Below are 15,406 nucleotides of genomic sequence, written 5' to 3' on the forward strand. Positions count from 1 at the left end.
TGCTAAATGGGTTTAATCATTTGTTAATACTGAACATTTATGGACATTCTGGTTATTTTACGAAGTATTTTTTGATAAGAAATAAACATAAGAACTATTTACCAGTTGGGGAAAAATACTGCTATACTAATTGGGATCATAATTTGGACAGCTGCTGAAGTGAACTTATTTCCAATTGGGAATGGACGACTTTTGCTCTGGAGAAGGTACTGATAAATCCTTGAATTACATATTACATCAAACGTACAGTGGAAATGAAAATCATGCTTTTATTGTTAACTTCGTTTCGAATGTCCTCGAAGATTAATCAACATTTGGTGTAAAATAGTCAAGTTGCACACATTATCGCCCTATTTTATTTGAATATATTTTAAAAAAAACTTCATGAAAACATTACTTTGTTCAATTGTAGTAGGATTATCAAAAGTACTTACCATAAAATGGCTTTGATTCCTAAAAGGCAACACGCTGGCGTTAAAAGGTCCATTGTTTTAACCCGAGACGTTCCGAGAGTACTCGGAACAAATGGCGGAGAGCACTTGCCAAATGTTCAAACATGGTCAAGAAATTAACGACTTTTTTTCTAGTTAGGCTTTATACATAAAAAGTGAAAAAGTATTTTGAAAACAAGTTCATTTAGAATAATTAAAGGCTAAACAAATTATATATGTTAAATTTTTTGCAATATTGCAAGTTTTCGTTGGTCTCCTAAATGCAGAAAAATAGTCATTGCTAATTATACGATGGAGGCAGATTGAATTCCTTTTTACGAAAAAATATAGACAAAAGGCAACTATTGGATGTCAAATAATAGACACATTGATGCATTTTAGGCAAAGACACACCGTTCATTCATTTAAAGATAAGCCAATTACATTTTAGACAAGGTCAAAATAATACGGAGACCAAAATATGTCTCCCTAATCTACTGGTCTCCCTAATAAAGATAAAATAATACAATCGGTCTACCAAATGCATAAGTCAGGTATATATATATATATATATATATATATATATATATATATATATATATATATATATATATATATATATATATATATATATATATATATATATATATATATATATATATATATATATATTGTTTTACTATCAAGATTAATAGATTTTCAAAGCGATGTATATCACTGTTCAGATATTTACCAAACAGAATAGATTTATTATCAAAATTCACGTTTAACTGTAAATCCTCAAAAAAATCATTATTAAACTATGATATAGGCAACTCTTTCGTTTTACATTTTAATAACTTTGCTGTCAATTTGACGTATTGGAAACATCAACATTTTTCCGATTGATGTCCGATTGACCGATTTCGTATTAAAAATATTTATACCAAATAACATTTCATTTGAAGAAAAAAATAAAGTGACACAGAAACCCTTTAGTTTACACATGTCGATTTTTACACGTTTTCAACATATGTTATATTTAATATGAAACTATAAACTTTTGAAACATTACTATGTAAAAGTGGGATATATATTGATTAGCTTATTTATTAATCAAATATATTGAGATCTCCGCCTCATAGTCACGCACGCGCAGGGAAATGTAACTACTGCAGCGTGACGTCTAGTATAAGCAAGCGGCCTCTCTGTGAAACTTGTTGTCTTTATTTATTAACTAATATTTATTAAGTCGCACTATGTAAGAATGCATATTTCTGACAACAGACAAAAAAAAAAAATTAAATTCCGATTTTATTCTCAGTGCAACAAACCTACTGTAAGCTATTTTCAGACGATAAACGCAATCAAGTGACACGTATTTCGATGTCCAAAACCTTTAGGTGTGCTTACATGTGTAATTCCAAAGAAGTTAAAACGACTTTTACTAATATTAGGTAATTTAGCATGTGTGTCACCTATGATCAAATTATATTTCATCTGTTTTCATAATAAAAATAAATACATATATCCTTTTTATTCATTATGTCACTTTAAGGGTATGTAATTTGTGCGATAAAGGATAATAGCTTTGTGCATATATTAATAAATTATATAAACTAAATTTAACAATGAGTTACATGTACTTCCAAATAAAATGCGGGTTTCTTTTATTATTTTTTTTTTAATAAAAAGCATTGTTAGCAATTCTGAATGTGGTAACGTAATTAAAATAGCATGTGTTTGGTTATGTAAATAACTTTGCAATGACCCATCTTGTATAGTTAATAGTACACTCAATTTAAGGACATATCGCATGTTTTTAAAGTATGGGACATTTTACATTGTTTGCCTTTCTTACGTATATATTAATTACTTCTTACAGTTTGTTTGCTGAATAAAAGCGGTAATTAGACATAATATCAATTTAAATTATTCCTTTAGTCCTTTAAGTTGACTGGGGATGTAATCTTTTCTGCGATAACCATATACTTTTCCATTTTTCTCACACACCCATACGCATTAGGAAGACTCTAAACATATAAGTTGTTACCTTAATGCAACGTTCTTTAAACGGATTAAGAGCACACATCAAAACCATTAATAAGTCCACCAACGAAGATTTTTTATAATAATTCGATCATTTATTTTGATATTAAATGATATTGGTTGTGTAGCATGTAAATTGTTATATTGTTTCTATTTTTTCCTATTTTTATTAGATTGGTTTGTAATATCACTTTCCCTAAGGTTCTTTACCACCAAAATAAACAAAGAAGAACAGAATGCTGTTTTTTTTCGAGCTAAATTTAGTTTTTTTTAAGACAATCTAAACTTGGACACAAATACAATGGCGTGTTTATAAGTTCAAACCTATCGTTAACCCCTTGATATTAACAGTTGTTTATACAGAACACGATAACCATTGTGTCGTTCAAACAATTTCAAAATTTAAACCCTAAACCGTAATACGCCTATTTTCTGCATTTATTATAGCAGGTTATATTTAGAGTATAACTCTTCTAATTCAAAGCAATCACAACAGTATAGCCCTTGTTTTAGAACTATGTCATTTTGAAAATTTAAAAATAACTAGGTTAAATTGAGTTAGCGGTTAAAGAAAAGTAAAATAGTCAAATCTCTTAAATTTATAAAAGTTTTACAACACACAATAATATACCAAAAAAAAAATATCACTATATTTGTAGTGAAATAAAGTTCATCAACACACATGTGATATGGGAAAAATGTTTCACTGTGTTGAATATAAAGCTAAAGCGAATTCAAAATATCAATATTTCAGCAAATCTACATTTGTTTTCTTATGTTATATATAAAGAGAATTTTCTTAGCATTATTGCGACGATTCCAATATAGATTGTTTTTTGTATACATACTTTGCGCTCAAAATAATATACCTTTTTATTCCTTTGGATATTAGAATTTTAAAAATTCCAGACATCTTGTGTTATATATTCGGGTATAACGAAAAAAGAATGAATTAAATGCGATACATTTGAAACAAGAGCTCATGAGCCACATCTCTCACCTGAACAACAGTTCCTTGTAACATATTATTTGGTGCGTATGCTATTTTATTTTAAACTTTGAACCCCTCTTTAGGCCCCATTATTGTTTCGGGTTGTTTATGGTTTGTTTTAACAATTAGGTGTCTAGACTATTTTAGGATGCTTGCATAGTAATCTCATAACCTGTAGGAATGTAGTTCTCGAGAATAAATTGTTAAACATTTTCTACATATTTTTTTCTATGGTAAACTTTGAACCCCTCTTAGGGCAACAGTATTAGTCCTGGGGTCACAGCTTTAGTAATTTTGAATCTACATTATTTAAGGAATGCCTACATAGTTATCTCACAAATTGTAGTTCGTCTTTAGAAGATTTTAAACATTTTTTCTCTATATTTATGTTAAACCTTGAACTCCTTCTGGGGCCCCAGTAAAAAATCGAGGTCACAACTTTTATAATTTGGAATCTATACTATTTGAGGATGCCTTTGAAGACATATGACAAATTGAAGCATTGTAGTTCTCAAAAATTAAACAGTTTTCATATATTCTCCTAGGTTAAACTTGGAATCCGGGTCACAATATTAGTTCAGGGGTCACTATTTTCAACAAAATATTGCATTTACATTATCCAAGGCTTCATAAATACTAGTAGCAATCTCACAAATTGTGGCATTGTAGTTCTCGAGAAGAAGATGTTAAAATATTTTCCATATTCCCTTCGATGTTAAACTTTGAACCCCTTTTGTCGCTATTTTACCAATTTAGAATATACAAAAACCTAAGATGTATACAAAGTAATATCCCAAACTGTTGCATTGTTGTTATTGAAAAGAAGTTTTTTAAACATGCTCCTATATATCTTTATCTTTGAACCCCGCCTGGGGTCTCTGGTTTGGTCTAGGGTCACAATTTTTACAATTTAGAATCTTCACTTAATATGCAAGCATTTGTATAAATGTTGGAATTTCTGGTGCAAAGATTCTTGAGAATATTTTTAAACATTTTCCTATGTATTTCAATGTTAAACTTTGAGCCCCATCAATATTGGCATTTCTGGTATAATGGTTCTTGAAAAGAAGTGCTTTGAAGACAAACATCCTACACTCACTATTTTGGCAATTGTCTCCCTTTTAAAAAAGGTTTAGCCCTTTATTTTAACAATTTAGAATCCTCTTTCCATTAGGATGCTTTGTACAAAGTTTAGGTTAATATGGTCTAGTGGTTTTAGAAAACAATGTGAAAAGTTTGCAGACGGACGGACGAACGAACGGACAGACGGACAGTGGGTGATCAGAAAAATTGACTTGAACCTTCGGATTTGGTGAGCTAAAAATCAGTATAATAAAAAAAATATTTTGGATCGGTATTTCATGTTATAAGAGAATGGGTGTTTTCAAAATAATGTGACTTTCAGTTTTACAACAATATATTTGAGAGACGATTTTTCGGTAAAAGGAAAAAGTGTCCATTCTAGCGTCGCATATCATCATGTCTCTGACTGTCATTCACAACAATGTGTTCTTTGGTAGATGAAAATATCATAGTCACGATTAGTATTGCATGTGAGTTTGATCCACACTGTCTATTGAGAAGAAATAAAGGATTATACACTTTAATTATATGATCATCAATTTTATATTAGAAAATAAATCCAGAGTTTACCTGTGTCTTTTTTGCTTATGCTTTGAAGACTCTACGGAAAAAAACCATACTACTTTTCACACGGTCATTGCCTGAAACAAAACGCATTTGTTTATTTACACATTTTAAGTTTTTCATAAATATCTTCTGTCTTGTGTTTAATTACTTACCACAGACTAATGGCTAGTTTGTATAAGGTTACCCAAAGCTATGTAATGCAAAGTGATTCCTGTAGTCTCTACGGTGACACAATAAACAACTTATAAATTGGTTAATATTTGATAAAAAATACATTAAAATTAATCAGAACAAAAGGCCCATGGCCCACATCCCTCACCTGAGCAACAATGGTCATAATAAAATCAGCTTAAATGAGTCATACCGGTATACAAAATATCTGATCAATGTCGTACAATAGATCCTGTATAAACAAAATTCCCATGCATTTTCTGATGTGTATTATTGACTTCCTTTGTAGAATGATGATTTTACAGTCATATCTCATATTAAGCATTGCAGTTCTCGAGAAGATCTTTAACAACTGTTTATATGAAATATACACCAACATCAAACTTTGAACCTCTTATGAGGCCAACGATTTGTCCACGAGTCAGAGAATTAACAGCATGTCAAAATGATTGCATATAAGTAAAACCATATATAATAACATTTGAACATTTGTAAATAATTTTAAGTGTTTACCTTTCTAAAATTTGATTCCCCCTAGTGTGGCACCACCGTACTCTTTAAGGTTGTAATTTTGACAAATTTAATGACACTATCTGGGCTAACTAAAGTTAAAAATTGTCTAGGCAAATTGTGTTTTAGAAGATGATTTAGAAGATTTTTCCCTATATATTCCTATGTAAAAAATTGACTTCCCCCCATTGTGGCCCCACCTCATGATAAAAAAAAAACTTGTATCTTCCCTACCTGAGGATGTTTCTAGACAAGTAACAGCTTTTTGGCTGATCAAATTCAAAAACATTTTAAAATATTTTTCTCTATATATTCGTATGTAAAATTTGATCCCCCATCGTGGCCCATCCTTCCCCTGGAGATCATGATTTGGATAAATTTGGATCAACAATTTGGAATTTTCTCTATATATTACTAATGTAAAAATTTGATCACTGATGGTTGCCCCACTCTGGCCCTGGGGATCATGATTTGAACACATTTGATTCTACCCTGACCAATATTAATTTTACACCAGTTTTAGCTTTAATGAGCTGATCGGTTTCTGAGAAGATTTTAATGGTTTTTCTATATATATTCATATGTAAATATTTGACTCTATCCTATCCCTGGGGATCATGATTTGAACAAACTTGAATCTACCTTACGTGAGGATGTTTCAACAAGAGTGATAGCTTTTTTGGCCGATCTGTGAACAAGTTTCTTTTAAAGATTTCTTTTAATATATATTCCTATGTAAATACTATACCCTCCATTGTGACTCTGCTTTAACCCTTGGGATCATGATTCGAACATACTTGAATTACCTCTATCTAAGGATGCTTCTACACGTAACAGCATTGTTGGCTGATCGGTTTCAGAGAAACGATTTTTTAAAAGATTTACTCTTTATATTCCTAAGTTAACATTTTACCCCCAATTGTGGCCCAACCCTACCTCTAGGGATCATGCTTTTAACAAACTTTAATCTACCCTACCTCAATATGTTTACAAATTTCAGCTTTTCTGATCAAATGGTCTTTTAAAGAAGACTATTGAATAATACCAACAAATTTTAAATGATTTTAAATCAACTCTCCTTTAAAGAGGGCATGACCCTTTATTTTAACAAACTTGATTCCCTTTAACTTTATGCAAACTTTAAATGAAATTGGCGTAGTGGTTCTCGAGAAGAACTTGAAAATGTAAAACAGTTTACGGACATACAGACGGGCGCCGGACAAAAAGCAATCAGAAAGCTGACTTGAGCTTTCAGCTCAGGTGAGCTAAAAAGTCTTTGAAACAGACAGTCAAAAATGTTTTAGAAGTCAGATAAAACTGGTTTTTTGTGAAGAAAAGCTGTAGCTTAAACAGCTACTGGATATTTTCATCTGTGTGCGGCATAAAATAACGAAGTATTTTAGAAATAACAATATACAATTTTAAACATTGGATTTTTTAAAATTGCAAATAATACTTGCTTCATACCCTGTCGTATACCACAACGCCAGTCACAAATGAAAGTATGTAGGTCTGTTTTGTCTGCTGTCAAATGCTTTCCAGGTAAAATTGGTCGGGAGCGATCAGAAATGAGGAAAGGACTATGTGCAATTTTATGCATTTTTTGCCCCCAAAATCCAATTTTTAGAAAAAGCTTTAAAAATAGGGTGAACGATAGTTAAAATCATATTGGAAATAAAGGTGTAAAAGGTTATCACCACAGTGACGTCATAATGTAGAAATGACGTCATGGAGATTGCATTATTTTGATAAATTGATGTTTTGTAGCAAAATATGGGTGTTTTCCGATTGTTTTTCGACTTGGAAACATCAAGCGCAGGCTTGCTCAAGTACCATTTTTAGTATAACGTGTATAACTATATGAAGAAAAACATATGTTAAAATCGCACTTGAGCAGACCTGCGCTTTATACTTCCTAATGCAAAATAGAGAGCAAAAATGAGAATATTTCCATTTGTTTGCAAATTTGCGGACATTTGGTCATTTAGGTGACGTCATAGATAAACAGCAAATGAGTAATGATGACTAAAATAAAGATAAAAGTTTTATGCAACCTCTGTACAATGATTTGTGAAGATTTTATTTTTATACGATACTATTTTTAAAAATTGGTCGAAATCGGGGGTAGATATTTGACCATACCGCACATAGTCCTTTGTGTAAGACCAAAATAATTGTAATAATTGAAAATAATTGCAATTACGAAAACGAAATAGTATTTATAGTAATTATTAGTATGTAATATCTGATAATATCCTAGTCTACGAATATGTCTTATTTTTTTCAGATTAGATCGAAGAGGAATGGTTGTGTAGAATATTCTTTAAATAAACAGTTTTGTTAGGTTGTTGTCCTTTTAAAAGACTATTATTTTCATCGTAGATGCGGCTACCATTTCTTCATTTTCTGTAAATAACTAAAGTAAACATAAATCAGTTAAATGTTCATTTTTAGCTTTGCTGCTGAATTCTAGCTGTTAACAACAAATTACACCTGATTAACATATATTTCTACTATTCTGGGCTATCTGATGCTAATTCAGAATTATTACTCTAAATCGTCACTCTGAAGAACAAATAGTATCAAAGAAATCCTAAAGAAGAATTATAAGTTAAATAAGAACAGGTTAGAATTAACTTGTAGCAAATTCAAAAAAATAAGACAGTACTTTTCGATTCAGACACGATAAAACTCTTTAAATATCATAACATTTACAAAGCTATTATATTGCAGTTATCATTACTCAATACAAATAAAAAAAATTCAATAGAATATCACTACTTACCACCCGAGAAAACAACGCCATGTTGTTTGTTTTATACATACCGGATGCATTCGAAATACTCGCGATAGTATTTATTTCAAGAAGCGTGAACCTAAGGTTTCGGATACGATCATCTTATTTCCCATAACGCATCGCAACATATATACTGTTTAAGCTAGATATACGTTTTGAATAAAAAAAAACAAAACTCTGTTCTGTGTTTTACTCACCAGACAGTTGTTTGAATCACGTTTTGATTTGTTTTGCATATTGTTTTTAATAACAGTTCGGGTGTAGATATTTATCAAAACAACCCGAGCTCTCATCAGCCAAAGTCCGCCATCAGTCATACAAAACATTTACTTCATTACAAATTGGGAATTTTCTTCAAAGGGGTTTATATTTGTGTCTTTTCCCTTTGTTGTAAAGTGCTAATATGCAAACATTATTTGTAAAGCTGTAATAAAGATATGAAAATTTTTCAATGTTGTTACGTGTAATTACGTGTTAATAGACATGACTTTTGTGTAGATATCATTATTAACCTGCATTTAAAAAGCGTTCTTATGGAGATGTATAGACAGCTCCCTATAAAGATGAGTGTATTAGTGACATTCTCACCGATATGACTCCCACGTGTCAACTGTAAACGTATAATTCATTAACAAAAATGTCAAAAACGTTTTCAATCAATTGATAGTTTTATCAAACCATTCCTTGACATCTTTCTTGCATCTAAACTTCAATAAATTTGGAATCAATTATGATACAATACATGTAAACATCATTCAATCTATAAATTTTAAAAAATATATTATTTTGTTGGAGTAATACTATATCAACAACGGAAAAGATACCCTACCTATTTCACAGTAGTCTCCCATCCAGCCTGGATAGCATCCTCTGTCACACACACCATTCACATTGTTGCAGCCCGTACATGTGTCGTTACATTGCTCAGTACAATCTCGTCCAAACAATCCATACGTGCAGGCTATTTCGAAGATGAAAAATAAATAAGCACCGTTTACCTTAAAACAAATACAGAATAACCAATTGTCATTTCTGAATAATGCACAAACTGTCCCATTTGCTTTTATTAAATTTAAACTTATATCAAGGAAGGTTATGCATCATTTCAAATCGTTCTATGCTTAATATGTGTAATTAGCACTTTCCAATATCCACATTTTTAGGCCAAAATTTGATAAAATAATAAGCATCGGCAAAGTGCAGAAACATAAATAAATTGATGATGACTTGCTCAATAAAGCCCCTATTTGATGTTTGAAAAAGCATTAATTCAACAAAATTTGGTTCGGGGGGGGGGGGGGGGGGCTTCGGATTATGTAAACTCTGACTCAAGGAGCAAAAATTGTAAACGTTTTGTTAAAAAGAAAATTGCAGGCCTTAATGGTCAATCTTTTATAATATTCAGTTTTATTTATAATGCACACACCATGCATACAGCTTATTTCTGCAGGCATATAATGCACATAAAAGTAAAGTAAAGGACTACATTTGGTAGGTCAAATATCTGCCCCAAAAGTCGCCAATGTCCATTAGTTGTTTATCCATGACGTCACTTAAATGAGCTTATTACCGCATTTTAGCAAACAAATGAAAACATTGTCACTTTTTCTTATATATTGCGTATGGAAGAACAGAGCGCAGGCCTGCTCAAAACATAGGTTTTAGTTCAGATAGTTATACACATAATACCTTAAAATGGTACTTAAGCAATCATGCGTTTGATGTTTTCCAGTGGTAAAACTATCGGAAAAACCCATTTTATGCTCCAAAACATTAATTCAACACAGTAAAACAATCTTCTTGACGTCAATTCTACATTATGATGTCACTGTGGTGATACCATTTTACACACCTATTTTCAAACTATATTCAACCTTTGTTTTAAAGCTCTTTATAAGACTTTAATTTTGGGGCCGAGAAATGGATAATACCGCATTCAAACCGTTCCTAAAATGCAACACATATTTAATTCAATATTGCCAAGTGGCAACTTACTTTGTAATTTTCAATAGTGATGAAGTGAAAATTGTTATTGGACGACAGACAGCAATTACCCCACGAATTATACATGTTCACTATATATTTGTCACCCCCTCCCCCTTAACAATATAAAATGTCATAACGTCTGTCCCATGATCAGGAGATTTCTTAGAACGGGACATCGTGAACTATGCAAATAGTTCATCTCCCACAATTGGAATAGTTTGAGTGGAGAAATTATTATTAAATCAATACATGTTCACAATGTGGCCACATTGGCTCTACCCAAGGGTCCTAGGGGCCATGAGTGTAACAATTTAGGTGGACGGATTCATGAATATCACAATCATGTAATTAGTTTATCTCCAACTGCTATGGAGGTTGAAAAACATTTTCAAAACTTTAATACATTTTCACTAGGATCTGAACCCCTAACCAAGAGACCATGAATTCCACAATTTAGGTAGATGGCTTTATGGACAACATAACCATGCATTTAGTTTTTCTCAAATAGTATGGGAATACAGTAGCATAATTTTAAGATTTAATACCTTTTCACTGTATGGCCCTAATGGCCCCGTTCTAAGGCCTGACCACCTAACCCAGGGGGAATGAATTTCACAATTTCGATAGAGGTCTTCATGGACATTATAACTGTGAATTAAGTATTTTTTTCCCCACAGTTGTGGGAGTAGGAAGAAGGGTTTTGAAAATTTAACCTTTTATTAAATTTTTGGCCCCAACCATGAGGACATGGTAAGATTATTAATTTAAAAATTTAGATTCCTCTTATCCTAGACATGCTTCACATTAAGAATGGTAACAATTGGTTGTGCAGTTTTCAAGAAGTGAAAATTAAAACATTGTAAACACACAACAGACGTCATACGACTCTCAATGCACGACGACAGACAAGGAGATATAGCAATAGGTCCCCTGCGTGACTCGGGTGACCTAAGAACTGTATTATTTTTAAGAAAAAATTGTCTAAGGGTAATACATTTCCAGTTCTTTATGCTGACAGGTACACATAAATGTCTATTATCTAAAAGAGATTCACTGATATAGTGTGACTACAAACGATTGATCATTGACCCAAAATTATCTATGTGGACATGGCTAAAATTAAAATGACCTTTATGACAGACGTATCCTGTCCATCCTGGGATGCATCCATACTCACACAGACCAGTGACATCATTACAGTCATTACATGTGTCGGCACATTCATAAGCGCAGTTTTCTCCAAAGAATCCCCGATTACAAGCTGACAAAAAGATGACATAACTTTAAGTAAATATAAAACAGACGGCTTTGTTAGATTAAAAATCTTTAGTTAAAAATTTCTACTCACATGTTTTACACTGATGACCTTGAAAGCCAGCAATACAGCCGGTTAGACATGTTCCGTTCGTATGGAAACACTGTTTATTGTCACGACAGTGTCCACATTTTTCTTTGCAGTACATTCCAAAAGTTCCTTTATCACAATCTATTAAAAATTTTTATCTCCGTTGAATTACACATATATGTATATTCTTCAAGTATTAACGCCTTACGTGTCCTACTTTAATAGATATTACAACAATACTAGTTGGCAAAGTAAATTTTATAGACTATCAAACCAGTGTATATATAGTTACATGTATTTTGTGTGTATGTGTGGGTATATTATATTGTATTTATACTATTTATCTGAGTGCCTTATACTTCTTTTTGTATATATGTTTTTATTACAGGACCACGATGTAAACTAGTACATTGATACTGACAATAATGACATTTAATGATAACGAACAGTTTTAAAATTCAAATGTCCAAAGGAAAATTACAATACAGGAGCAGAGCAAACACGGTGCTACGGAGGAGTAAGTATCCTCTGCCGACTGGTCACACCCACCGCCCAATGTCATATCGGTAAAACTGTCATTATCGGGGAAATTATCGTAATTTCGGAAAAGGTATTATGACCGGGAAAAACTAAGAAAAATCTGTGGACAATTCGGTATTCAATTAGTAATCCAAAGCAGACCATGCACGGACCTCTGGAAAACCTTAGACGCAGGACCAGGTGCCATGGAGGAGTGAGCATCCTCTGCTGACCGGTCTCGCTCGCCGTGTGCTCTTTGTTTTTATCGGGAAAACTGAAAAGTCCGTAGACAATAAGGTGACTTATTATGGTCTAACAATTTAGTATGAAAAACATCAGTCAGCATACAACCAAGTGGAGGATTTACTTGCTGACAAGGTCGTTCTATCAACCATATAACTTACAAAAAGATGACTTCAAACGAGACTGTTAATAGTCCTGTTTTATCAACTTGTTTGTCAGTAACTTGCATCGCCTTAGAAACTGTTCATGCGAAGAGCATGCCCTTGTGTATCGAATGAACTGAGACACATAAACACCATACGCAGGTGATGAAGGTATAATGCTACATAAATCAGGAAAGTTGACTACTAAAAATTGGAGTCATCACGTTTATCATATTGTTTTTGGTTACGTTAACATCAATGTTCATTTCCAGTAAAATATCAAAATATGAAACAGATGACGCAGACTCTGTGGTATCTTTTATTTCTAGTTTACTGGGATAATTGCTGAACTCATTCCAAATGATTTCACAATAATTTAACTTTGATAGACAGCTTCATTCTTTTTTTTTTATTATTTGAATTTACTCATTTATTTTATTAAAATTCCCTAGCAGAAAAAAAAAGAAAACTATAACCCCCTCTCCCCATGTAGGTGATATGAACTACTATTAAAGATGACAGCTTAAAGTTTTATTTTCTCTAAATATGCAGTCAGCTGTTATTCTGCTTTTTTATGTAGTTTTTATTTTATAAAATAAATTTTGACATTGACATTTGACATCCAAAAAAACTAGACCATGGGGCGGATGGCTGCTCATACTTCCTTCCTGGGCTTAATCATTCCGTCTGGGAATTTTATTTACAAAATGATTTTGATCGTGACTTCATATGCAAGATTTTAAGTATGGATTTCAAATTTGTTGGAGATATCAAACAATAATTATGTTGTTACTTGTGTTACTGTTGTTACTGTTACTGTTGTTAGTGCATCGGGAACTATCCCAAAATCAAATGCTTAAGTTAGATTTATCCATGATGCTAGCCGTTCATTACACTTAAATTGTCTGTTAATAATTTTGTTCAGTCATATTGTTCATGTCCGTATATAGACTTGCGGGCTGTAAGCAAACTTATCAGTCAAGGGTGTTATCTTGCAAATATAGATTTAAACTCAGCCAATAGATCTATTTCCATTTATCTTGGTTAAAATGACAGTTTCCTTCTGTAGCACAGTCTGTAGAATCTTAAAGAAAATCTTTTGTTGAATGTTTAAGGGCAATACATACACATTTTTACTTCCTTAGACAGTTTAACTGGTCAAACGTTGAGGGACCCTTTCAACAGTAAGGGGTTGTAATAGATTCGGTAGCCTTACCTGCCTCAATACTTACATACTTTAATGACTTATTTAGATAATTTTCGCAGAAGAAACGTGTAAGTGTTCTTCAGTTGGAAATAAGTGGGAAAGCTCAATTGGGCCTCACACATTATATGCAGAGGTCGCACTTTTCTTCGGAGAGTGTTAGATTTGAAGAACTATGTGAAGGAGAGACACCACACAGTTTTGCTCACAGACGACCTCTTGGCAGACCTTCAGTGGTGGTTATCATTCATGAAAGAATTTAATGGCACGTTCCAAATTCAGGACCCCCGTCCTATCTACTTTTCCAAAACGGATGCTTCTTCTGAAGGAGGCTGGGTATTACAATGGATACTTTTTTTTTTTACTGGGCCTTAGATCTACCAGATTTTGCCTCTGAATATATAAACGTTAAATATTTTGTTGTCATTTTCCAGGCCGTGTTTAGGTGGTGCAATAACTTTTTAAACAAGAAAATGATAATGTACAGTGATAATGCTTCCCATGTTTCCTGGTTAAATAAAGTAATATCCAGAAAACCCTTGATTTATTTGATGTTCCGTATTCTTTTCTGGATATTTGCCATTTACAATTATGCTTTCAGCGCTCAACATTTACCAGGCAAACAAAACAATATTGCAGATGCATGTTCCCGTCTTCATGAGCCGAGCCAACTAAATAAACTTTATTTATTAGTGCCTTCTTTGCAGTATGACACTTTTTCATTCACAACATTGTTTGTTGTGGCACATGTCATTACCATTTTTTTGCTAGGTGGATTTGCATCAAATTTGAAAAGAAAGAGATGGGCAAGTAGTACCGCTGCCACTTACCCTACTCACATGAAATTTTATATGGATTTGTTTCGGATTTTCGTTACCCCAAACCTGCAAACTCGGAAACATTGCAATTATGTGTGACATATTAAGCGACAGTGAAACGTTTAAAATTCTGTTCTTTTCAACAATACTTGGAACATTATACCACACATGCACAAACTATGTGATATACCAGATCCTATCCTGCAGGTCTTTTAATTTTTAAAGTTATTATTATTCTTTTTTAATTCTTTCGTTATTCGACCAATTTTCTTAATATTAACACAGGTAATTGACACAATCCGATTTTAAATTCAAAGGAAAAACAGCTTATTGACAATTGTTTGGAGGGGAAAAATATCATCCCTAAGGGATAAATTTCCGTAGCTTCCGCTTGCTGTAACATCGCGCATCATACCTTGTACACTACTGGGTATATAATGTAAAGCTTGTCATTATCATCTTACGGCACATTTCTTATTCATATCAATGAGCTTGGAATTTTTTTTATGAGAATTAAAAATGTTCCTCGCCAAAACTAATTAGTTTGATGAAAAATATTATTTTGAAAGT

The 15,406-nt window shown here is 32.4% G+C and overlaps 1 protein-coding gene across 2 annotated transcripts in view; it reads right to left on the reverse strand.

Annotated features, from left to right (window-relative positions):
* Positions 1-2,400: 2,400 nt before the first annotated feature.
* Positions 2,401-15,406, reverse strand: part of LOC117691393 (multiple epidermal growth factor-like domains protein 10) — a 45,979-nt gene continuing 32,973 nt past the window's right edge. Inside the window, exons 8-12 of one of the 2 annotated variants that reach the window (XR_010709641.1) lie at positions 11,913-12,050; positions 11,694-11,825; positions 5,253-9,539; positions 5,104-5,174; positions 2,401-5,023 (exon numbers count right to left, since the gene is read on the reverse strand). Coding sequence is in view for 1 of the 2 variants with exons in the window: in XM_066072126.1 (XP_065928198.1) it covers positions 5,119-5,174; positions 9,408-9,539; positions 11,694-11,825; positions 11,913-12,050 (458 nt within the window). In the remaining variant the exon portion in view is untranslated. The remainder of the gene's footprint in view (positions 5,024-5,103; positions 5,175-5,252; positions 9,540-11,693; positions 11,826-11,912; positions 12,051-15,406) is intronic. The other variant, XM_066072126.1, reaches the window with a different exon arrangement.

This window comes from Magallana gigas, chromosome 9 (genome assembly GCF_963853765.1).
Source record: "Magallana gigas chromosome 9, xbMagGiga1.1, whole genome shotgun sequence".
NCBI lineage: Eukaryota > Metazoa > Mollusca > Bivalvia > Ostreida > Ostreidae > Magallana > Magallana gigas.